The 27,872-nt window shown below is 34.2% G+C and overlaps 1 protein-coding gene across 1 annotated transcript in view; it reads left to right on the forward strand.

Annotated features, from left to right (window-relative positions):
- The window catches only part of SLC4A10 (solute carrier family 4 member 10), a 337,987-nt gene that overhangs the window by 155,647 nt on the left and 154,468 nt on the right, over nt 1-27,872 (forward strand). The window contains 2 exon segments of the mRNA XM_049773345.1: nt 14,310-14,456; nt 26,980-27,118. Coding sequence (XP_049629302.1) covers nt 14,310-14,456; nt 26,980-27,118 — 286 coding nt within the window.

Here is a 27,872-nt window from a genome sequence, read left to right on the forward strand (position 1 = left end):
AAAGTATGTTCAAATTGAAGTTATTCTGTATTTTAATAATTTTTTTATTTCAATCTGTTGACTATTTTAATTAACTAAAAATACCCATTTTACTACATTAAATTTAGAAGCTCCTGTACCTCAAGGAGATGGTAACCAGGATATAAAAACTCCCCACAGAATGAGAGAAACTATTCATCTAATATTCATCTGATAAGTGATTGACATCTAAGATATCTAAAGCACAGCTAGAGTTTAACAAGGAAAGAACATCTAATTCCCCCCCCCCCCCCAAGAAAAGTCCTGCTGTAACCTAAAAAATGGGAGAAAGGACAAGCAGAAATTTCCTCAAAAGGCACATGAAAAATTGTCGCACATATTTAATTATAAGGGAGATGCAAATCAAAACAACAATAAGGTATCTCCCAACACAGAACTGGCACACATCACAAAGAGCAAGAGCAACCACTTTGGCCTGGATATGGAGAGAAAGTAATTCTCATTCACTTCTGGTGGGAATGGTTGACTGGTCACGTCTTTTTGTAAAACAATAAGTATATACCAAAAAAAAAAAACAACCTCGAAATTGAGCTTCCATATGACCAAGCAGTATTACTCAAGAAAATATTTAAAATGCAAAAAAAAAAAAAAAAAATAAGCCTTAGTATTTCTATGCTCATTGCAGCACTATTCACAGTAGCCGGAGTCTGGAAACAACCCAAGTGCCCAAGAACAGATGAAAGGATAAAGAAATTGGTATAGTTAAAGAATGAAATACCATACTGCTGTTAGGAAAATGAAGCCATGAAATTTGCTTACACATAGATAGATACAGAGAATATTATGCTGAATGAAATGAGTCAGAGGGAGAGAAATAAATGAAGAATTATCATATTTATTTATGGGACATATAAAAGATAATAAGGCAGTAATTCTCAAAGACAACAGAAGTGAGGGCCAGAGGACCAGTCCATGATAAGAAGCTTGCCAGAAATAGTGGGGAATGTAGTTAGGGCAGAGAAGAGACTCCTATCATAATGATAGTTAAAAATAATTATTCTGGACAAGAATTTGTGCTGAAAGGAGATAAAGTGATATGCATGATTTTTTTCAGTAACAATATTGAAAACCAGTGTCTAAAAGAAAAAAATGAAGAGAGAATAAAAATATTGTCACAGAGGCACCAGGGGCTAGACAGATGGAAACTGGGACATTGGTAGTGGGAAATACATACTAATGAAGAGTTTTGGACATTGTATAACTAAAACTCAATTGGGACCAATGTTATAACAGTGTATCTCAGGTGATTCAATTAAAGTTTACAAATACACATTTAAATGATTCTATTTTATCTTTTAAATTGCTTTAATTAATTTATTTTCTATATAATTAATAAAATTATATTGGATTTAACTATGAACTTCAGATCAATGATATTTATAGTTAAGAATATTGAATTCTGGGAGAGAGAGAGCTAGTACAGCAGATCTCTGACATCCCATGGTCCTCCAATTCTGCCAGGAATGGCCCCTGTGTGCAGAGCCAGGAATCATTTTGCTGTGTATGGCTCCAAAACCAGAAAAATAAAACCTTGAATTTTGTTTTCAAAAGTGCAGTATTCACTTTTGAATGTTATAGATAGGAAAATTTACAGGGGCCAGAGTGGTAGCACAGTGGTAGGGTGTTTGCCTTACACGCAGCTGATCCAGGATGGACACATGTTCAACTCCCGGCTTCCCATATGTTCCCCCAAACCAGGAGTAATTTCTGAGTTCAGAGTCAGGAGTAACTCCTAAGTGCCACCGGGTGTGGCCCCCCAAAACAAAAAAAAATTACAGTAATTTTAATCTTCAAATATTATTTGCATACTGTTTCCAGAAAATTCATAATGATTCTTTGCTTTCTTGGTCTAATTTGCTTGATAGCAGAAAGAGAAGTAGGAAGATGGTAAAGTTGGACAGAGAAAATTTTTTCGTTTTATTTGATTTGCAGTACGGTAAATTTTTTTGCAGCATATTCCCAACCACCAATGTCCCCAGTTTCCCTCCTGCCCACCCTCTCCTGCCTGCCTCTGGAACAGGTATTTTACTTTTCTCTGTCTTTCTCTCTGCCTCTCTTTTCTCTCTGCCTCTCTTTTCTTTTTTGACAACTTTGGTTTGCACTATTGTTAATTAAACAGTGCCATACATGTCACTTTATCCCTTTTCAGCACCCAGTTCTTGTCCAGAGTGATCAGGTCCAAGAGTAAGAGTATCATTGTCATAGTAGACCCTTTTCTACTTTAACTGTGTTCTCTCCTCTTTGTGGCAAGCTGTGAGAAGACATTATGAAGGAATTGAGAGTTAAGAGTAGGAGTCTTGAGCGGATTATATTTAAGATGATTTTGAAGCATAAATGAAGATATCAGGTAAGCAGAATAATAGGGTTTAAAAAAGTTGGAAGTACAAAAGAGGTGCCTTCCCATAAAAAGATGGCTTTAGGGACTGATGTAATTTTGAGGCAAAACTTAGTTTTCCTTACATTTTGAATCTTAGACAATTTTGTAAGTTTTATCTAAGAGATTATTTTTTAAATAGTGAGGCAAATTATTTGGTGAAGGGTGATGTATGTTTAGAATGAGAAAAAAATAAAAAATAAGTCAAATATAAGTAAAATATATTTCCCAAATATTTACTTCAAAACAAATACCAGAACATTATTAATTTAAAACTAGCACAATAGTTTTACTTAACTATCTGATATAATTAGTTTTATAATTCATTTTGCCTACATTTTGATTTCACTGGAAGGAATTTTGTAATATTTTCTGTCAAGAATATGGAAACCATTCGGTCTTTTCGCTGTCATGATTGACATTTAATTTTATTAATGATAGTCTTAAAAGTTTTCTATTATCTTCATAATCTATTTATAATTTTATGAAAAATTTAAAGGAGTTTAATTTAATACAACTTATGCTATTTTTCTGGGTCTTGATTCAGTCTTAAAGCCACACACACTGTCCTTGAACCCTTTGCCCTGCATCTTGCTTTAGTTATATAGGAACTTGAAGCAGAATCATTAAGATAGTCCTAATTTTAAAAGGAGTATAACTACCTCTAGCAGTCAATTAAAGATAAATTGTAGAAGGGCAGATTCAAAAGCTTTGTCACTGTTTCTGTAACTGATGCTTTGCCACCTACATTTATTTTCTTCTTCAATTGGTCATTTAGTCATATTCTTTGTGCTCTGTTGCTTTGGTATAGATTCTAAAGGGAACTGAGTAGAGGTAGCATTAATTGTGGGACTTCACATGACAGCTTTGACTTAATATGATTAACAAAACTTAACATTGACCTCTTGTTTTACAAACTATTTTTTAATTAAGATATATGTAGGTATTGATACTTTAATATTCTAGGTGAGGTAACTGGTGTCTAAAGCCAAAAACAAAGCATTGTTTCATCTACATTGCACAGGGATATGATTCTTGACTTATAATCCATATGATCTCCTGAGCACCACTCCTGAGCACCCCTGAACAGATAGACACCCATGAGTATTAGCTCACACCTGCTGAGTGTGAGCAGGGTGTGACCCCAAATCTCTGCCCAACAAAGAAAAACACACACACACAAAAATGAAGTGACTTAAGTTATTGAAGATTATATAAATACTGAGACAGCATTTGAATACAGATAGTTGATTAAGTGTTAAATACTAAACTTTTAATTACTATTCTACATGGTTTCCACTTATATGATACTGACCATATAAGACAATAATTTGTGTATTTTCATATTCAATATTTTCATTAACAGAATTATTTTTAATTTGTTGTGTAGATTGCTAGGACAAAAGCTTAAATCAAGAAAATATTTCTTAATGATATATGTGAAAGAAAAAAAGACGAAAACACAATTACACGGTAAAGAACTCTATCTTCTAAAATAAAATAATATAAACATATAAAAGAAAATAATTTTAGTTTGTAATTTTCCAGAGAATCAATATATAATTATTAACATTCTAAAAGTTTACTCTTACTAAAATACATATGAGTCATTTTTTTTGAATAGAGGAATTTAATTGGAAAAATAATATAGGGGCTAAGGTGTTTGCCTTGCATCTGGATGACCTTGCATCTGGTCTGATCCCTAATACACATAGTCTTCTGAGTCTGGGAGAAGCCTCAGAACACTACTAGATGTGGCCCTAACCTACGTGCCAAATTCTTAAAAGTTGCATTAGAGTTATGGCCAATTTCCAGACAATTTTACATAATATATATCATGCTAAAATTAAGTTATTTGAGGGGCTCTACTGTGTCCTAAATTCAGTTCATACATATTAGGCATCTGCTCAACCATGAGCATCACCTGCCCCAAATATTGAGGTGTTTAACTACATTTAACTAAAATATCTTTCATTTTTGTGTAAAGAAATAATGACATGGGGCAGAAGCAATCCACAGTGGGTAACCCAGACCGACCAGGGTTCAATCCAGGTATCCCATATGGTCCCCTGGTCCTGCCAGGAGCTATTTCTGAGTGCAGAGCCAGGAGTAATACTTGAGCACTACCTTGTGTGGCCCCAAAACCAAAAGAAAGAAAGCAAGAAAGAAAGAAAGAAAGAAAGAAAGAAAGAAAGAAAGAAAGAAAGAAAGAAAGAAAGAAAGAAAGAAAGAAAGAAAGAAAGAAAGAAAGAAAGAAAGAAAGAAAGAAAGAAAGAAAGAAAGAAAGAAAGAAAGAAAGAAAGAAAGAAAGAAAGAAAGAAAGAAAGAAAGAAAGAAAAGAAAAGAAAGGAGAAATAAAGGAGAGAAAGAAAAAGGAAGAAAAAGAAACAAAGAAGAAAGAAAAAGAAACGAATAAAGAAAGAAACAAAGAAAAAGAAGAAAGATAAAGAAAAAGGAAGGGGAAAGAAACAAAGGAAAGAAAAGAAAGATAATTTATGTATAACTCTACTAAAACAGGAAATTTATTTTATAAAATTCAGTTAGCATCTTTACTGACACATCACCAGTTGAAATTACATATTGAATATTTTAGAAACATATTCACCTTGATTGCATGTTTTATGTAACATTATTGTAAGAATTATTATACCGGTAGTTTAAATTTTTTTTTACTGTATTAGTCACCTGGGATTTCTATAACCAAGTACCACAGTCTGGAGAGCTTAAAGGATAGGAATTAATATTTTTGAAGCTCAGCAACTGGAGTTTAAGATTTGTTTCTGAAGTAGATTTCACACTAAGAGGCTTTTTAGCTTATTGGCACTCAATATTGTGTATTTGCTTGGAAAAGTAGAAAAAGCTTGAGCTTTCTGGTATCATTCCTCAGAAAGACACTAATCCTATGGGGTCTAGTTCTCATTTTTTCTTTTTTTTTTTTTTGTTTTGTTTTGTTTTTTGTTTTTTGGGCCACACCCAGTAACGCTCAGGGGTTACTCCTGGCTATGTGCTCAGAAGTTGCTCCTGGCTTGGGGGACCATATGGGACACCGGGGGATCGAACCTCGGTCCGTCCAAGGTTAGCGCAGGCAAGGCAGGCACCTTACCTTCAGCGCCACCGCCCGCCCCCTCATTTTTTCTTTAATCACCTCATTTATCTTTAATCAGATCCATAAATGCCCTATCTCTAATACATTTGCACTGATAGAAAAGACTGAAACATACAAAATTTGTGGAGGCACAAGCATTCATGCAGAATAGTTAGCTCACAATTATGTTTTTAAGAAAGCAAAGAACAAAATTTTAGAAAGCTTATGCATTAATTATTTTATTCATTTTTGTTTTGTGTATTTTTCTGCTTGATAACAGTATATTACAATACCTCATAAAAGCAAACAATGCTATATGTCTTTTCATTTAAAGTGCCTGTGCCCCACCTATTTATTCCAAACCTCTTCCCCTGAATCCCTGGCAGCCTCTGATATTTTTATCGTCTTTCTAGTTTTACCCTTTTCATAAATCCAAATATTTCTAATCCTACATTGTGTGGCTTTCCCACTGGCATCTTTCACTTTGCAGTGTGCACTAATGATCTTCAGATCTTCATGCTGATAATTATCAGTTTTTTTGATACTTCATTGTATGAACATACATTTTTATTGTTATGGATTAAAAATTAAATTAAAACCTTTTACTCACCAATTGAAAGACATCTTTGTTTTCTAAATATTGAAATTGTTTATAGAGTCACTGTAAATTTTTATGTACAGTACAGGATTTTGTGTATACTTTGGCTTTCAACTTATTGTGAAAATACTCAATTAATATGAGATATTTAGATTAGAATCTAAGCACAATACTTTAATAAAAATTAATTTAAGATGACCCATAGACCTACTTATAAAAGGCAAAATTACACAACTTTAAGAAGAAAATAGATGGCTTCCTGATCCCTGCAGAACACTTCTGAGAAAGAACCCATCGGACTTAATCAACTTAATCTCATCAAAGTTCACCAGCCAGATTCACCGGCCAGGTATGCAGTCCTAGCCCACAAGGTGGTACCATCTCCTGTATGGTGCCTTTATACAGGCTCTGCCTCCCTCCATTTTTGGCTTCTTGATCACTGTGGGAGATTGCTGAGTAAGACCCCAGCAAAATTAATCCCATAAAAGTTCGCAGGCCAGGAAACAGAGAAGCAGGGAGGAGCATTGCCACTCCACTTCCTACGTGGGCGCCAGCATCTCCAAGCCCATGTATTCCAATATGACATGCAGTAAAGCCATGCTACAAGTGTGTCCATGGGGAAACAGCATAGGACAACAGCATGCATACAGAATGAAGATGGCAGCTTTGATGACCCAGAGAGTACAAAACACATAATTAATCTCTCAGACAAGGAGTTTAGAGTAGTAATATGGAGGATGTTCATAGAACTCAAAGAAATAATAGATCAAGTTGAAGAGAACACAAATATAGAAATTAGAAAACTCCAAATTTAAATGATAGGACTGAAACACTCAGTAGATGAAGTTAAATATTCAATGGCAAGCCTCTCCAACAGAATAACAGCAGCCGAGGACAGAACCAGCAATCTGGAAGGTGAGATGCAGAACAACTTCATACAGCAGAAGAGACTGGAAAAGAACTTTATAGCAAATGATCAGACAATGGAACAAATATTCAAAAAATGTGAACAGATGAAAATAAAAGTCTTTGACAAATTCAACAGAAACACATAAGAATCATTGGCGTTCTAGAGACCCAGGAAGAAAATCTCCAGGAAGAATTAATAGTCAAGGACATCATTACAGAAAAACTACCAGAATTAAATATGGCATGCAACCAAATCCCATATGTTGAGGAGAACCAGCTAAAAGAGATCCTAGTCACAAAGACAAATCCCACAGATAGATATAGAGTACTGAAAGCAGCAAAATAAAATAGGAAAATTATATTCAAGGGAGCATCCTTAAGATTTACAGCAGATCAGTCACAAGAAACCCTTAAGGCCAGAAGGCAGTGTAGGATACAATGACAAAACTCAATGAAATGAATGTGTCACCTAGACTACTGTACCCAGACAGACTCACTTTCAGGTTTGAAGGAACTGCACATAGCTTCGTGGATAAACAGCAGCTCAGAAACTTTACAGACTCAAAACCAGCCTTAAAAGAAAAACAGAAAGGTCTATATTAAGACAAGACTGATCAACAGACACACACAAAGATGACACTAAATCCCATTACAATTTTCTTTCTCTCAATGTCAATGGACTAAATGCACCAGTTAAGAGACATAGAGTGGCAAAAATGGACCAAAAAGCTGAAGCCAACATTCAGTTGCCTACAAGAAACACATCTAATTAGAAAAAACACAGACTCAAAAGGCTGGAGGAAAATTATCCAAGAAAACAACTTCCTTAAAAAAGCTAGAGTGGTCATATTAATATCAGATGACATAAACTTTAGACACAAAAAAGTTGTAAGGGACAAAGATGGTCATTTCAAACTAATTGAAGGATATGTAGAACAGGAAAAAAAATCACTCTCCTAAACATATACGCACCTAATGATAGACCAGCAAAAATTTAATACAATTATTGACAAACATGAAAGAAGACATCAATAGCAACACAATAATAATGGGATACCTCAACACCCTTGTCACTCCTTGATAGGTCAACCAAGCTGAAACAACAAGAATATACTAGCTCTGAAAAGAGAAAGGAAAGACAGTGGACTAATAAATATATGCATATATATATGTATATACATATATATGGCACTCTATCCCCAGAAAACTGGATACACTCCTTTTCCAATGAATATGGATAATTTCCAGGATAGACCACATACTGACCCATAAAACATATCTCCATATAATCAAGAGGATAGAAATTTTACAAACTACCTTCACAGATCACAAAGCACTAAAATTAGAAGTGAACTACAAAGAGTCACAGGAGGAAAAACTTTAACACCTGGAAGTTAATCAGCACACTGTTGAACAACCAGTGGATCAGAGATAAAATCAAAGAGGAAATCAAAACATTTCTGGAAACACATGGTGATAAATATACAAACTATCAGAATTTATGGGACACAGCAAAAGCAATAATGGTAGGAAAATTTATAGCTTTACAAGCACACATCAGAAAGGAAAAAGGAGCCTATATAAAAAGCTAATGACACAGCTTTTAAAATTAAAAAATGATCAAAAAAGAAATCAAAATAGGTAGGCAGAGGGAAATAACAAAGTGTAGATCAGAAATCAATGAAGTGGAAATTCAAAAACAATCTGAAAGATCAGCAAAAGCAAAAGTTGTTTCTTTGAAAAAGTAAACAAGTTTGATAAAACAGTACCAAAAACTCACAAAGAAATGCATTAGAAATGAAAAGGGTGAGATCACTAAAGATACTGCAGAGGTTCTAAAGGTAGTCAGAGACCACTTTGAGAAACTCTATGCCACAAAACATGAGAACCTGGAAGAAATGGAAAAATGCTTGGACTCCTACAATTTTCCACTGTTAAACCAGGATAATCTAACATATCTAAATAGACCCATCACTACTGAGTAATTTGAAATTAAAAGAGTAATCAAAAGTCTTCCTGAAAAAAAAAAAGCTCAGGCCCAGATGGATTCACTAATGAATTCTTTCTTTTATTTTTTATTTTAATTTTTAATATCTTTATTTAAACACCTTCATTACAAATATGATTGTAGTTGGGTTTCAGTCATGTAAAGAACACCCCCTTCACCAGTGCAACATTCCCATTACCAATGTCCAAATAACAAATTCTTTCAAACCTTTCTAGAGGAACTACTCCCAATCCTTTTCAGACTCTTTCATGAAATTGAAAAATCAGGAACACTCCCAAGTAGTTTTTATGAAGCTAACATTACCCTGATACCAAAACCAGACAGAGATGTTGCAAGAAAAGAAAACTACAGAACAATATCTCTGATGAATACAGATGCAAAGATCCTCAACAAATTTCTGGCAAATAGTATCCAATGCCTCAGCAAGAAGGTCATACACCACGACCAAATAGGATTCATTCAAAGAATGCAAGGATGGTTAAGCATACATAAACCAATCAACATAATACACCATATTAACAAAATAAAAACCATATGGCCGTATCAATGGATGCAGAGAAAGCATTTGATAAGGTCCAACACCAATCTTGATAAAAACTTTTCTTAAGATGGGAATGGAAGAAACTTTTCTCAACATAGTCAAGGTTATCTACCACAAGCCAATGACAAATATTATTCTCAATGATGATAAACTAAAAGCATTTGCTCTAAAATCTGGTACAAGGCAAGGCTGCCCTCTTTCACTACTCCTATTCAACATAGTGCTGGAATTTCTGGCCATAGTGATTAGGCAATTAAAAGATATCAAGGGCACCCAGATAGAAAAGGAAGAAGTCAAGCTCTCACTGATTGCAGATGGCATGATGCTATACTTAGAAAATCCTACAGATTACCAAAAAGCTTCTAGAAACAATTGATTTATATAGCAAAGTGGAAGGCTACAAAATTAACATGGAAAAATCAATGGCATTTTTATACACAAATAATGATAGAGAAGAATTGAACATTAAAAAGACAACCCCATTCACATTAGTGTCACAAAAACTCAAATATCTTGGAGTCAACTTAACTAATGATGTGAAGGACCTATACAAAGAAACTACTAAACTCTGCTTCAAAAAATAAAAAGAGGACACAAGGACATGGAGACACATACCCTGATCATGGATTGGAAAGATTAACATAATTAAAATGGCAATACTCCCCAAAGCATTGTTTAGATTTAATGCAATCCCTCTAAGTAAACCCATAACATTCTTCAAAGAAGTGGATCAAACACTTCTTAAATTCATTCAAAACAATAGACACCCACAAATAGCTAGAGTATCCCATGGGAAATGGAGTATGGAGGCATCACTTTCCCAAACTTTAAATTGTATTACAAAGCTATAGTGATTAAAAGAGTTTGACTGGAATATAGATCAGTGGAATAGACTTGAGTATTCAGAGAATGTGCCCCAGATATACAATCAATTAATCTTCGATAAAGGGGCAAGAAATGAAAAATGGAGCAAGGAAATCTTCAACAAGTGGTGTTGGCACATCTATCTGGTCAGCCACATGCTGAAAAGCAAACTCTGACCTCCATCTAACACCATGCACAAAGGTCAAATCTAAATGGATTAAGGACCTGGATATCATAAAGTATATTGAACAACACAAAGGTAAAACACTCCATAAGACTGAGACTAAAGGCATCTTCAAGGCGAAAACTCCATGCAAGTGAAAACAGAGATAAACAGATGAAATTATATTAAGCTGAGAAGCTTCTGCATCTCAAAGGAAGTAGTGCTAGGATACAATAGCTACCCACAGAATTGGAGAAACTATTCACCCAATACCTGTCAGACAAGGAGCTAATATCAAAAATATACAAGGTACTGACAGAACTCAACAAGAAAAAATATCTCTCCCCATCAAAAAATGGGGAAAAGAAATGAACAATTTCTCAAAGAAGAAAAACAAATGGCCAAAAGACACATGAAAAAATGTTCCACATCATTAGTTATCAGGGAGATGCAAATCAAAACAACAATGAGGTGCCATCTCATGTTAATTATGGAAAACAATATGGAGATTCCCCATAAAGCTGTAAATTGAGCTCCATTACAATCCAGCTATACCAAATCCTAGGAATATATCCTAAGAACACAAAAATGCAATACAAAAATCCCTTCATCACACCTATATTCATCGCAGCACTATTTACAATAGCTAGACTCTGGAAACAACCAAGATGCCCTTCAACAGATGAATGGCAAAAGAAATTGTGGTACATATATACAATGGAATATCATACAGCCATTTGGAGAGATGAAGTCATGAAATTTTTCTATACATGGATGGACATGGAAACTATTATACTGAGTGAAATAAGTCAGAGGGAGAGAGAGACACACACATGGAAAATAGTCCCACTTATCTATGCATTTTATGAAAAATAAAAAACATTATTGTAATAATGCCCAGAGATGAGGACCAGGAGGACAGGCTCAGGATATGAATGAAGCTCATCTCAAGGAACGGTGAGTGTAGATAGAACACTAACAACTACCATGACAATGTTAATGAGTGAGAGTAGAATGAGTGAGTAGAGTAGAGTGAGTAGCAGAATGCCTGCCTGGAATACAGACAGGAGGTGTGGGTGGTGGGAGATGGGGTGCATGGGTGGTGGAAATGTTGCACTGGTGAATGGAGGGTTTTCTTTTTGTGAATGAAAATCAACTACAGTCATATTTGTAATCATGGTGTTTAAATAAAAAAAACTCAGTTTATACTATAGCTAATTTCTTAGTTTTATTTTGCTTTAGTCTCAGGGCCAGACCTGACGATGTTCAAGGTTTACTCCTAGCTCTGTGCTCAGGGATCACTCTTAGCAGGGCTCAGGGGACCAGAGGTAAAACCTAGGTTGGCCACATGAAAGGCAAGTGCATTGCTCACTGGACTATCTCTTTGGCCCATTTTATATATTTCTAATATTTAAAAAATATTCTTCTAAAACATTTTTGTTGTTCACTATAGTTTTGGTCCTATGATTATAATAGTATTAAATAGAAATGAAATAAAATTGAAATTGAAAAAGAAAATAGAGAAAATTCTAAGATTGAGAATTATGTTTTAAAAAGGCTTAAGTTTTAATCTTTTAAAATACAACAGACAAAAGAGTCAGAGGATAGAAAAATGGGTAAGGGGCTTGTGTTGCATGTGGACAACCTTATTTTACTCTCCAACACCACATATGGTTCTCTGAACCCTTGGCAAGAGAGTGATCCCTGAGCATTGAGCCAGAAGTAAGCTGCAAACAACTCCAGGTATGGTGCCAATATCAAAAAGTAAAAATAAAATAAAACACCAAAAAATTTGTAGTTTGAAGTTAAAATTTTTTAAAATTTTATTTTGTTAAAAAATTTCTACAATGAATAAATACAAACCAAAAAGTGGGAGAAATTTTTGCATACATTTCTGATAAAGAACAGATAAAAAACATGCAAAGAACTTTAAAAATCATCAATAAGGGGCTGGGCAAAAACAGAGTGGGCAGGTATTTTTCTTTGCAACTGGCCAGTGTGGGTTCCATTCTGGCTCTCCATACACTCCCCAATGCCTGCCAGTCAGGAATGATAGTGACCCTTGAACACCACTGGGTGTGGCCCCCAAATCAAAATGAATGAATAAATAAATGAATAAATAAAATTCAATTATAAAACACAGAATCAAGTTATAAAACAAATAGGAAGAGATCAGAAGAGACTTCTACCAAACATACACAGATGTTAAATAAAGATATGTAAATATGCTCAACTTTCTGTATGAGCTCAACTTTCTGAATGGGATATGATTACACAGCTATTAGACTAGCTAAAGTCCAAAATGCTTTCAGTGTCATTGGCAATAGTAGTAATCAACAGGAATTTTAATTTACTACTGATTGGAATAAAAATGGTACATTCATTCTGGAAGATAATTTTTCATTCAAAAATCTGCATAAACCTACTATATGACCCATATTATATCATACTGTTCTCTGACTCTTTTTGTGTTTGCCTAAATGAGTATGAATTTTAAAAATAATTTTAATTGACTAACCATGAGATAGTTACAAAGTTGTTCCTGATTGAGTTTCAATCATACAATGTTCAACACCATCCCTTCACTGCATATTTCCCACCACTAATATCCCCAGTTTCCCTCCCAACCTCCCTCCTGACTGCTTCTACGGCAGACAGTTCTTCATTCCCTTTCTGTCTTCCTCTCCTTTTCTTTTAAACACTACTTTATAATATTTTTTACTGAAGGAGTATCACATTACCTTTTTTCAGCACCCAGTTCTAATACAGGATGATAATTTCTGAATATTATTGTCATAGTGGTCCCTCCTCTGTCCTAATTGCACTTCCCCACTCTTTGTGGCAAGCTTTCTACCAAGGGCCAGCTCTCCTGGTTCTTGCCTCTATTATCTTTGGTATTATTACCATACTATTTTTTATTTTATATATGTGTGGAAAATTCTGTTTATCCCTCTCCTTCTGACTCATTTAGCTCAGCATAACATTTTTCTTATCTATCCATGTATAAGTAAATTTCATGACTTCATTTTTCCTAACAGCATCATTGCATTCCATTGTGTTAATATACCACAGTTTCTTTATTCATTCATTTGTTCTTGGGCACTTGAATTGTTTCCAGATTCTGGGTACTGTGAATAGAGCAACGATGAACACATGAGTGCAGATTTTGTTTTTGCATTGTGTTTTGTGGCCTCTAGTGTTAATTACCAGGAGTAGTATTCTGGGTTTATATGGAAGCTCAATTTATGGGTTTTTGAGGAGTGTTCATATTGCTTTTCCAGAAAAACTGGAGCAGTCAGCATTTCCACCAGCAGTAAATGAATGAGTGATTATTTCATACAATTCACTATAAAGAGTAGGAAATTTGTGAAATATCACAGGAGAGGGCAAGGGGAAAATAAAACAAAATCATTTTTATTGAAAAGAATTTAGTTATAAGTTATGGGAATGAATACAGATGATTAAGACAGTTAAGATAAATGGTGATTGTAAATATTTAACTAAATAATTAGTATTGTTTGAAATAGACCCGTGGTATACTTAAATAAGCATTATAAATGCTTATTAAATACCTATCAAATAGTTCCAAATTTTAGCATAAATCCAAACCTTTGCAAATCATGACAATTAAAAAATTCAATTTATTGAATTGAATCTCCATTAACAAGTAAATAACCTTCTGTTTCTTGCAATAACTTATAAGCTCAATTTTTGTGTTTCTGATAAAGGTCATCGGACACTATTTATTGGAGTGCATGTGCCTCTTGGAGGAAGAAGAAGCCACCGGCGTCATCGGCATCGTGGTCATAAACACAGAAAGAGAGATAGAGAAAGAGATTCAGGATTAGAGGATGGAAGAGAGTCACCTTCCTTTGGTAAGGAACTTTGCCTTTGTTATTTATATTATGATATAATATTATACTTGCTTGTAAAATGAATAATTAACTGTAATGTCTATACTTAAGTAATGTTTTTTGCTTTTATTGTTTTATTTATTTTTTGTGAGTTCAAAAGATTTATCTTCTAAAAAATAATATCTTTAAGCACCTTGATTACAGACATGATTGTAGTTGGTTTTCAGTAATATAAAGAATACACCCCTTCAACAGTGCAACATTCCCATCACCAATGCTCCCTATTCCCCCTCCCACCTGTATTCAAAACAGGCATTCTGCTTCTCTCACTCACTAACATTGTTATGATAGTTGTCATATGTGTAGTTATGTCTCTAAATGTACTCACCACTCTTTGTGGTGAGCTTCACATCATGAGCTGGTCTTTCCATCTGCATCTCTATTGTCTCTGGGCATTATTACAATAATGACTTTTATTTTTCTTAAAACCCATAGATGAGTGAGACTATTCTGTGTCTATCGCTCTGTGTGACTTATTTCATTCAGCATAATAGATTAAATGTTCATCCATGCATAGAAAAATTGTATGACTTCATCTCTCCTAATGACTGCATAATTTTCCATTGTGATTTCTTTAGTTATTCAACTCCCCCTTTTCATTTCTGATTCGGTTTATTAAGTTTTTCTCTGTTTCATTGTGAGTTTTGCTAGTGGTTTATTAATATTATTTTTTCAAAGAACCAACTTTTTCTTTCATTGATCTTTCAAATTGTTTATTGATTTTCACTTTATTGATTTCTGCTCTAAGCTTGTAATTTTAGTGCCTTGTGATCTGAGAAGGTAGTCTGTACAAATCCTCTTGATTTTATGGAGGTATATGTTTTGGGCCTGCATGTGGTCTATCCTGAAGAATGACCCATGTGCATTGGAGAAAAATATGATTCCAGTTTTCTCGGGATGGAGTGCCATGTATATACGATATATATATATAGTATATATATAGTATGTATATATATAGTAGATATATGTTATATCTACTAGTCCACTTTCTTCCATTTCTCTTTTCAGAGCTTTTATATTCTTGTTGGGTTTCAGCCTGGTTGACCTAACAAGGGGTGACAGAGCAGTGTTGAGGTATCCCACTATTATTGTGTTGCTATTGATGTCTTATTTTACCCCACATTTTCATGTGCTCTTTGTTTCCTGAGGTGAAGTTTGGGAATATTATAAAGCAACAATCTGATATATTTTTCTCACTTAAGTACCATTTGCTTAGAATTAGCAGAAACTCTTAGACTCTTGATACATTAGTCCACAGGAATGAATTATCTTCACACTAATATTTCATGATTACTCTGAATCTAGTGTTTGAGAACATATAGTTAAATCACCTTAGAAATGGCTAGAAAATAAACAAAAACTAACCTGTTTTTTTCTTCCTTTGCTATTTCCCCCCTTTTTATTTATGGTGAATTTATTAACACCATATTTCCTAGAATAGTCGTTCTCAACATTGATTATATCTGGGAATTTTAAAACAAATTCTATTGTTGACAGTTTTGTAAAAGATGGTGCCTACATTTGAAAAACAGACCAACATACCAGAGAACAACAAAGACATTGGTGGCCAATGCTCTTATCAGTAAGAGCCTTTGTGATAGGTTCCCACAATAAGGTCTTTATAAAATTAAGAGATATGAGTCAATTTTGAGTTATATTGTTCCCCAACTTGGCTTTTAAGCATGGTCAATGGTTTAGTATATTAAGCCATTATTTGGATTTGTCAAATCCTGTTGCATCTGTGGAACTTTAAATGTTTATTTAATTTGTATTGAATTTTTCTCTACTAGTGGTATTTTCAACAGTACCCTCAATGAGTTATTATTCAACTAGGCATCAAAAATCATTAATTCTAGAAATCTTTCACTTTTTTTTTTTTAAGAAAAACTTGGAAATCAGTTAGGTGGCCCATAGCCTTCCTCTGACATGCTAGTTTTTATTTCTGGATGTCTATTATCCAAGCCATTTGAATATCTCTGTTTGCATTTAGACTTAACATCTGTTTTATAGGAAAATATGTTTAACAACCTGGAGGTTCTAAGTATTAGAACTTTCTTTTTTTTTTTTTTTTTTGGTTTTTCGGGCCACACCCGTTAGATGCTCAGGGGTTACTCCTGGCTACGCGCTCAGAAATTGCCCCTGGCTTGGGGGGACCATATGGGACACCGGGGGATCAAACCGTGGTCCTTTCCTTGGCTAGCGCTTGTAAGGCAGACACCTTACCTCTAGCGCCACCTCGCCGGCCCCGTATTAGAACTTTCTATATCTTTTTTTCTATTCTATGTTTTTAGAATTATTAGTTTTATTTTCATTCTACAGTCAATCTAGTTGTACTTAAAATCAAGTACATTCTATTTTGTTGTTTTACAACTTACAAGTTGGTTTCACCCAAAACAAAGATCATCCCTGATTTCTTTATATCTGTTTATAACTTGATTTTATCCAAAACAGAGATTCTCCTACTAAACATATTTTACATGTCTTAAGCGAACCTGGGTTCTACTGGCTTAGGATAGGCCTTCTGATATTACTCCCTTGCCAAGGAGTGGTCTCTGTACTCAATAAAACCTGAAATTCTGGTAGGTAGTCCTTTCTCAGCTTGACAAGACAGATTGTTATTTGATCACATATATTTCACTTTCAGCTTTTTTTTTTTTTTTTTTTTTTATTGTCTGTTGTAACCCTTGCTCCAGACCCACCTTCCTTGGGTGGAAATACAGTGTTTGGGGCCATTACATCATTTTATTTAAAATGCATCTTTTTGTGGGTTTTGATATTCTTCATTGTGGAGCTATATGATTTTTCTGTTGCAACTTTAAATAAAATTTTTGACTACTCAAAATATATTTATTTTACTCTGAATGTTTCACATAAAATATTCAAAGTTATACTTATCATACCTTCAATTATTTATAATTTAAATTTTCCAAAGAGATAAAAGGTAAAGTAGAATGCACAAAACATCATTTTTTTTTATACTGGAAAAATGGAAGTTTTCTATTGCAAATTAGAGGATGTGCTTATGAAGAGATGGAGTAATTTGAGTTATTTTTCTGAGCAATTCAATTTAACAAAACGATATTATGGGTAATATTTGAATTTGGTACTATGAAAGTTTTCTTACTACATTATATTTATCTGAAGAATACTAGTTCATTATATTATATAATTAATACCATGTTATTTGGAAACTGGTTGAGTTCTCCAAAAATAATATCCCAAACTGTTAGAACTGCATGTAAAAGCAACTGGATCTTCCCTGAAGATTGGTTTATGCCTGTTTCACAGACCTACAGTGGTTGGTCCTGGTCCACCAGATCCAAAATAAATATGTGATTCCTAGGTAAAGCTAGGCATAGCTTTTTGATGGGTTTGGAATGATTGGTAGTGGTGATACTTTGATCATACAATTATCTTTGAATTCTACAAATAAAATCAACATCTCTCTTTGTTTGCACTTAAACAAAAGAGTTTGTATAAAATGCAATGCTAATTTAATTTTCTTCCACATTTCAGTTAATAACTAGATAGCAAAATTACTAAACTTTCACTTTGTTGTTTTAAGTGTCATTTTTATTACTCTTGTAGAATATGAAATTACGTTTTTAGTTGAGAACACAGTTGATTTATTTAAAAGTACGCTTGAGGCATTAATTGAAATCAGTGAAAATATGAGATAATGAGGACAATTATGAAAGCTTTCATGCTGATTTCCTCAGCCTTTGTTAACATTCTTTTCTTAACAAAAGATATTACAGGAAAGATAATAGAAGTATGTTAGTGATATTTAATTTTTAGTCAGAAACAAATAAAAATAGACTATTAAATATTTACATGAAACATTGTACACAGGTCTGTATAAGTTATTTTACAATTAGAATTATACATAGATGTTCCTAGTTCTAGATAACAAATAAATTGTGTATATTACTTCAGGTGGAAAGGCAACAAAACAAAACAATAACTTTGACTTCAGAAACTTAAAAAAATTAAGAGTACAACATCACAGTTCTTCTCAAGTATGTTACCATAAATACCTTCCAAAAAAAAAAAGATGCCAATATATTTCCACTGCATTCCATTTTCCCCCCTCTACCCTTTCAGTCCAATACCTCCTTCACCTGTGGTAACACACTTCCACAGTCTTTATCCAAACATTTTTGTTGTTGTTGTTTTTACATTGTCTGTTTCCTTGCTTGATTTATTTTCTTTCTATACTACTCACAAATGGTATCCTTTGATGTCTGTCTTTTCTTATAACTTATTTCAATTATAAGAATCTCCTCCATTTGTTCCCTCCATGGTGCAAATGATAAGATTTCATCATTTAATATAGATAAGTGATATTTTATAGTGCACAGACCACAACTTCTTTAGTCATCCATCAGTTCTTAGACAGGGTATGTTTTGTATTTTTGTTAATGTGTTTAGTATGTAATGAACATAAGTAAGTATGCAGGTATCTTTTTCAATTTGTTTTATATGTCTTGAAAAATATTATAGAATTTGAATTGAGGGACATATAGAAAAATATATTTTAATAATTTGAGAGAATATTCACGATCATTTTATATTCCCACCAACAGTATGTGAGAAAATTCTTTTTCTCCACTTATTCACAACACTTGTTTAAAATTTTTTTCATATTGACCATCATACAGTTTTGTTGTGATATCTTATTGTGTTCTTCTTCTTCTTCTTCTTCTTCTTCTTCTTCTTCTTCTTCTTCTTCTTCTTCTTCTTCTTCTTCTTCTTCTTCTTCTTCTTCTTCTTCTTCTTCTTCTTCTTCTTCTTCTTCTTCTTCTTCTTCTTCTTCTTCTTCTTCTTCTTCTTCTTCTTCTTCTTCTTCTTCTTCTTCTTCTTCTTCTTCCTCCTCCTCCTCCTCCTCCTCCTCCTCCTTCTTCTTTTTTTTGTTTTTTGGGTCATACCCAGTAGCACTCTGGGGTTACTTCTGGCTCCATGTTTAGAAATCGCTCCTGGCAGGCTTGGGAGACCATCTGGGATGTCGGGATATGAACCACCGTCCTTCTGCGTCTAAGGCAAATGCCTTACCACTGTGCTATCTCTCCAGCTCCTCTTATTGTGTTCTTGATCTAAATTTCTCTGATAATTAGTATTTGTTTTATATGCTTGTTGGGTGTTTCTTTTTTTGTTTGTTTGTTTGTTGTTTTTGTTTTGTTTTTGTTTTTTTTTAGGCCACACCAGGCGGTGCTCAGGCATTACTCCTGGCTGTCTGCTCAGAAATAGCTCCTGGCAGGCACGGGGGACCATATGGGACACCGGGATTCGAACCAACCACCTTAGGTTCTGGATCGGCTGCTTGCAAGGCAAATACCGCTGTGCTATCTCTCTGGGCCCTTCTTGGGTGTTTCTAAAGACAAATTTATACAGATCTTCTACCCATTTTGATGGGGTTTTTCATTTCTTGAGTTGTATGTTTTTCATAATTGAATATAATTGCACCCTTTTAGTTGTATGATATTTTCTCCATTCAATAGGATACTTTTTTGTTTTAATGATAGTCTCTTTTTCTGTCAGAATTTTTAGTTTGATTTTAATTTTTGCCTTTGATTTTTTTACTTTGGAATTCTTATAGGTAACATTAAAGTCAGTATCATGAATCATATTGCCTATACTCTCTCTTTATTTTTTATAATTCAAGACATGTTCAAGTGTCTTTTATATGTTTGTTTTTGGACCACATATGATGGTGCTTAAAATGTACTCCTGGGGGGCCGGGCGGTGGCGCTGGAGGTAAGGTGCCTGCCTTGCCTGCGCTAGCCTAGGACGGACCGCGGTTCGATCCCCCGGTGTCCCATATGGTCCCCTAAGAAGCCAGGAGCAACTTCTGAGCGCATAGCCAGGAGTAACCCCTGAGCGTCACAGGGTGTGGCCCAAAAACCAAAAAAAAAAAAAAAAAAAAAAATGTACTCCTGGATCTGTGGTGTTCTGGGAATCAGATTGAGATGCTGGCGATTGAAATCAGATTGGCCATATACAAGGCAAACACCTTTCCTGCTGTACTACTTCTCCTGCCCACATACAGATATTTAATTCATTTAAAAATAATTTTTGAATACTATGTGAAATGGTGGTCTAGTTTTATTTTGTGATTAGTACTATTTATTTTCCCAGAACCATTTATTGAATAGATATTTCTTTATGCCTGTTTGGTCTTGGCTCCGTTTATCTTAAGTCTCCTCATACCTATGGATTTATTTTGGAGATCTCAATTGTATTTCATTAATCAACACATATTTTCATTGCAATACTATAATTTTTAAATGATCTATTTGTCTTTTTTCTAATGTGTTACTAAATTTCATTTGCTCAGATTTTTTTGGATTACATTTTTCATTGGTGTTCCTCAAGAACATTGGTAATTATATATTTTTCTGTGATGTCACATTTGCTTTTAGTATTAGGGATATAAGCCTTATAAAATACTTCCCAAAATAAAGTGAAGAAAGGGATTAGTAATGTTTGGCTGGCACTGTAACCTGTTATCACTCCTGGCAGTGCTTTGAGAAACATATCTGTACCAGGAATGGAACAGAGATCAGCTGTGTATACAGCAAGTGCTTTACTCCACTGTAATATCTCTATGGACCTTTTCAATTTTTATGATATAGTTTGAGAAGGGAAGATCATTTCTGAAGGTTGAGTAGAATTATCAATTAACAGTAAATTTTTTTGGTCCTGAGATTTTGTTTTTGGTTACATTTCCTGTTTCCTTGCTTGTGATTGTTTTGTTCAGATTTTTTGGGGGTGGGTTGGGTTTTTGGGTCACACCTGGTAGGCTCAAGGTACCATATGAGATGCTGGGAATCAGCAGTCTGTCCTGGGTTGGCCGTGTCCAAGGCAAATGCCCTACCGCTGGGTTATCGCTCCGGCCCCACTGATCAAATTTTCTATTTATTCCTAATTCATCCTTGAAAGGTTGAATGATTATAAGAATCTCCCTACTTTTATACTTAGAGCATTCTTTATGATTTACTTATATTTCAATTTGCATGATTTGTGTCATATTATTTTAAATTATATAGTAGGTACCACACCTGGTGATACTCAGTGGTTACTCCTGGCTTTGCACTAAGAAATCATTCCTGGCAGGATCAGGTTATCAAATGGTATATCAGTGATCTAATTCGGTACACCAGATGCAAGGCAAAAAGCCTAGTCACTGTGCTATTGCTCCAGTCCCAGCTTTAAATTTTATAGTAAATAAATTTTATCATAAATAACAGATAATCACTAAGCCTTTCTCCCACAATGCTTAGCAACCTTAGTTTTGTGGTCAAAACCAAGGGGTTTTAATCACTAGGTGTTTCCTGTACCTTTCTTTGTCTCTTTATATACCACATATGAGTGAGATCATCCAGCATTTGTCCATTTTCCTCTGGCTTAGTTACTTAACATGATACTCCTTGTCTCCATCCAAGATATAGCAAAAAGCAAGAATTCCTCTTATAGTGGTACAGTATCTCATTGCACATCTATCACGAATCTTGTGTGTTTTGAGGTCACACTTAATGCTGTGGTGTCACTTCTGGTTGTGCTTGGTAAGACCATGCTGTGCCGAAGGTCACAATTCATAGACTTTTGCACTAGCCTTAGCATGAAATTTTTTCCATTCATCTGTTGGTAAGCATTGGGTTGGTAAAAGTTGGGTTGTTTTTATATCTTAACTACTGCACTTAACATTGCCATGAACATAGGAATATATATATTCCTACGGCAATGCATTTCCTATGGATAATTATATATAATATGCAAATATGTATATATATATATATATATATATAATTTTCACCAGTTAGTGTTTTTATGTTCTTGATATAGATTTCAAAGATTGAAATCACTGGGTCATAGGTAGTTCTTTAAATTTGTGTGCATGTGTGTGTGTGTGTGTGTGTGTGTGTGTGTGTGTGTGTGTGTGTGTGTGTGAAGCTTCTATACTGTTTTCCATAGAGACTGAACCAGATGGCATCCTGTTTCTGGTCTTTTGCTATATGTGATTCACACTGGTGTGAGGTGATATTCCATTGTTGTCTTGATTTGCATATCTCTAATGATAAGTGAAGAACACTTTTTCATATGCCTACAGGCCATCTGTATGTGTTTACTAGGGGAGATTCTATTTATCTTTTCTACCCATTGTTTTATTGGTTTATTCTTCTTTTGTTCTTGGTGAACTATGTTTACATATATAAGATATTAGCCCTTTTATTACCAGTAAATAAGATTTTATTTTATTTTATTTTATTTATTTTAGCCTGAGTTTCTTTTGAAGTACAAAAATTCTTTAGTTTCACATAGTCCCGATTTTGTCTTGACAATGGATGAGTATTTCTCATTCTTTATGAAAATAAACACTAATAAGCCTTGAGTTTAAGGTTTATATACCTTGCAATTGAATTTAGGGACTAGAAGAACGATAAATGTTATAGAAACCCAGGTTACTAACACAGGATAAACTAAGTCTTTGTAAAAAGTAAAAAGATAACATGTTTAATAAAAAACAAAGAAAATAGTATCAGTGTTGAAATATGGTTTCTCTGGAATGTGGATGACAAGAAATTAGAAAAGGAAACAGAGTAAGAGCAAAAATTTCTTTTTATTCACATTATATAGTTCTAATGGAATGATTAGATTGATGTCTAAATTACTACTTTATCCCATCCAAAATATTGATTTTTTGTGTGTATTTTCAGATCAAACAGCAACAAATGTGGGAAACTGATTAAAGTGTCATTTAACATGGTTGAGATTGAAATTAGTATATGCTACCACTTTCCAGTATATTTTTAGGGCAAAGACTGTATCAAGTTCTATTTCAGATAAATTATATCAGAACTGTACATGATGTACTGATTTTCCTAAGTACATATGACATTTATAGGAATTCATCAGTCTCATTTAAAAATAAACATTCGTGTACCATCCAGGACATTGGGATCTTTATAGAGGCAATGAAGCACAGGCTTGACTGTTGTTTTAGTTCATTTTTCTGTACATTTATTTGAAAAAAAAATTGGAGTATTAGATAATGATAATTCTCACATTGTTATATTCTAAAAAGAAATATTTAGCATTCTAAGAATAATGGATTGTCCTTATGAAAATATTCTTAAAATATATGTACAATTATGCATAAAATATACTGTTCTTTACTCCTGACTCTACATTCAGGGATCACTTCTGGCAGTGCTTGTGAGATGTTATGGTATGCTGAGGATTAAACTCAGATTGGTTGGGTGCAAAGAAAACCCTCTACATACTGTACTATTACTGTGGTCTTTTTTAGTGTAGTTTTGTGTGTGTGTGTGTGTGTGTGTGTATGTGTGTGCGCGCGCCATTTAGTGTAGTTTTAAGCCTATAATAAAATTAAGAGGCAGATATTGGAATTTCCCATATACTTCCTAGCTCACATATGCAAGCTTCTCCCAGCATCATTCCCCAGAACAGATACTCTCTTTTGACAAGAAGAGCCTTTCTGAGCACACCATAATCATTCAGAGCCCATAGTTTACCTTAAATCTCAATTTGGTGTTAAAAATAATCTGTGCTTAGTTTCATTTCTTCACTATCTCAGGCAAACATGGTATAATATTTTTGCTTAGTAATACCCATTAAATAATTACACCATGTATCTTCATGTTCAAAAGCTTATTTTTATTTATTTTTGTACTAATCATATTTCATTATTTAGATTGACTTACTGAAAAACATTTTATTTTGGTGGTTGTGGGGCACACCTGTTTGTACTCAGGGTTTAGTCCTGGCTCTGTGATGAGATCATGTGTGGTTTTGGGAATTAAACTAGGAAATTTGGGGATCATATCACTTGATTTTAATAATTTATTACTTAAATTAATTGAAGTTTTAAGTTAAATAACAAACATTATTTTATGTTAAAAAACCTTTAACAGGGGTTGGCGAGGTGGTGCTAGAGGTAAGATGTCTGCCTTAGAGGTAAGGTGTCTGCCTTGCAAGCGTGAGCTAAGGAAAGGACCACAGTTCGATCTCCCGGTGTCCCATATGGTTCCCCCAAGCCAGGGGCAATTTCTGAGCGCGTAGCCAGGAATAATCCCTGAGCATCAAATGGGGGTGCCCTCCCCCCAAAAAAAGCTTTAACAATAATGGACAAAAAAAATGTACAAAACTTAGAACCTAACAGTGGGACAGGCTGTATACTCTAGAAAAATAATTCAGGCAGCAAGTTTTTCAAGCAATGCAAGGATAGTTGAAGAAACAAACTTTATCTTTGTGTTTTATTTGTACCTTTAGAACAAATGGCATTAGAATATTAGAATATCTGACTATAAATCTAAGGCATGGAAATACCAAACAACAATCTTAAACTAAATAAATTATAGTTTTACTGTAAAATATAACAGTAAAGAAATTTTAGCAGACTTATAAGAGAAAAATCTTCAAAATTTTAAACAAGAAATTATTAAAGTTGATACTAAAAGCTTAATTTACAACAGAAAAAATGTTAAATTTTCAGTGAACAACTGTTACCAGGATGTAGAGATAAATTATATACTTTTTTCCATTTTTTTATTTTTTATTTTTAATTATGAGAACAAAGATGCAAAGAAAGAGGACAAGGTAAAGTTACAGTGAAAGGACAATCACCCATAAACAATTCTCAGTAGTCCCATTGCTGATATCTTAACTTTGAACTTTCAGTCAAAGAACATTAAGAAAAACAGAACTCATGTATAATTACTTTGTCCCTCAAGTCCCCAGATTGTAGTACATAATATTTCTTAGCAGCACACAAAGCAATCTAAAGCCATAAAACTTATGTAACTCCTTGAACATTGAAGGCAAAGTACTTTTTTACATTTCCATGCACATGCATATTAGTTTAAGTTAACCACAAAAGTTGAAGTGGGTTGTTTTTCTTAAGGATTAGAGTCTAAGGAGCACAGTAAAAACAGTGTTAGAGTGGCAATTATTGTTTGCATAGGCTCTGGGGGGAAACTGGGGGAGAGAAATTCCTCTCCTATGCATACACAAACTACAGAGGCAGGGGCTGCACCCAGAAGATTCCACAGGCCAGTTCTGTTTCTCTTCAGCTGGTATGTTGGGGGCTCTGGGCAGGACAGCTAGCCATACGCACCCTGGGCTGACCACTTAGTCCAGGAAACTGAGAATTACATACTTTTAAAGCATACATTCTAATAAATATTTATATCAGTACTAGAAACTCAAGTGCATGAAACAATCCAGCTAGAAATGGGGAAAACTTTTTCAGTGACTTCACTACAGAGGACATAGGGAATGACAGGGAAACATAATCAAAGTTGTGAATGAAATTATCAGTGCAGTGTAAATATCACAGTGAAATATAGCTACATACAATGTAATTGATAATAAGAAGATATGATAAAGCTGTAGAGAAACATCTTTAATACATGGCTTCTGGGAATGGAACAAGTTTAGGATACTGTAAAGAGAAGTTTGGTAGTGTGAATTGAACATACACTCATTTTATGATATTTTAATTCCAATCATAGTTATTTTCCCTAGAAAAATAACAATATGCTCACCCCATAAATATGTACATGAAAACTTATGGTACTTCATTATTACTCCAAGTTGGAAACAACATAAACACCATTGAAAATTGGATGAATAAGAAAGTTGTGGAACATTCCTATATTACAGTGACAAAAAGAGTTAACTATTGATAAACTCAGTGATGTAGAATAATCTCAAGCTCTCAAAGGTATTATACTAAATGAATAGAGTCTCAAAGGTCTTTACACCATGGGTTTATATTTATATGACATTCGGTAAAATAATACTGTAGCAGGAATGATCGGATTAGTGCTTACCATGGGTTAGAACTGAGATGAAAATGTGACTCCAAATAAATGTTGTAAAGGAACGTTTTGATTAAATTATGTTTTACATCGTTTTAGTATAAGTGTTTTTGTCATTGCCTATACTTCTGAATAATACAATAAATATGGATAAATGATGAGTAAATGTGTATTCTAAAAATAATTTTATGAGGGAATTATAAATAATTTAAAATAACTAAAATATGTGATTTTTAATACTATAGTTCATGATATAGTTACATTGTACATTTTTGCACTCTCAAATTATATTATGCTTAATATGATGTTAAATTTAATTCTAGTTTCCCAAGTGTACTCTGTTTTTTGAGTCACGCCCGGAGGCGCTCAGGGGTTACTCCCAGCTCTGCGCTCAGAATTATGTGTGGCAGTTTAGGAGGACCATATGGAATGCTAGGGATCCTGGGAAATAGGACCCTGGTCGGCTGCTTGCAAGACAAATGTGCTATCCTCGGTGCTATAACTCGGGACCCCCAATTGTATTCTGGATAGTGGTTACAGAAGGGGACAGAGGAATTGTGAGTTTGGAGTGTTGAAGGTGGTGATTGGAATGTATTAAAATTGAAGTAATAATAATGCGTGTTTATATCTCTGATTGTCCATAGACACCCCATCACAGAGAGTTCAGTTTATTCTTGGAACTGAGGATGATGATGAGGAACACATTCCTCATGATCTTTTCACTGAACTGGATGAGATTTGCTGGCGCGAAGGTGAGGATGCTGAGTGGCGAGAAACAGCCAGGTGAGGATTTTTTTCCAAGGTGAATGTATACTTAAAGCTTTTCTTTCTATTAGGAAAAGAGATTTCTGATGCTACAGTTTTACAAGCATCTAGAGGTGTTGCTGATTTCTGAAACTGCACATTTAGCCAGGGGATATCCTACAATGGGATGTGGGTCCGAGTGGAATCTGAAGGCAGTAATTATAGTAAATAGTGATGCAGAGCCAGAAACAGCTGCAGTTTTAAACAGTAGAATAATTTGTGTGTCAGTGGGAAAACAATAGAAATCCTAAAGTATTTATTCCTTATGTGTTTTCAACTGCTCACTTGTACCAAAACTAGTAAATTATATAATAATTAAAGTGTAAGACTTATTGGGGGAGAGAAAAAAGGGCAAACAATATAATAAGAGCCTCTAGATGAAGTTCTGGAATTCATGTTCCTTTTTATTGATTTAGTTATAAATTTTATTTGCAATATAGTTCTGGGTTTCATTTACTCTGTACCAAAAGTACATTGTAATATGGCTTAAGGATATTTGTGTGATGTTTAAATTATAGCTTTTTTTTTTTTTGGTTTTTGGGCCACACCCAGCGGTGCTCAGGGGTTACTCCTGGCTGTCTGCTCAGAAATAGCTCCTGGCAGGCATGGGGGACCATATGAGACACCGGGATTCGAACCAACCACCTTAGGTCCTGGATTGGCTGATTGCAAGGCAAACGCCGCTGTGCTATCTCTCCGGGCCCTAAATAATAGCTTTTCAAGATAACCTTTT

This window comes from Suncus etruscus, chromosome 5 (assembly GCF_024139225.1).
Source record: "Suncus etruscus isolate mSunEtr1 chromosome 5, mSunEtr1.pri.cur, whole genome shotgun sequence".
Classification (NCBI taxonomy): domain Eukaryota; kingdom Metazoa; phylum Chordata; class Mammalia; order Eulipotyphla; family Soricidae; genus Suncus; species Suncus etruscus.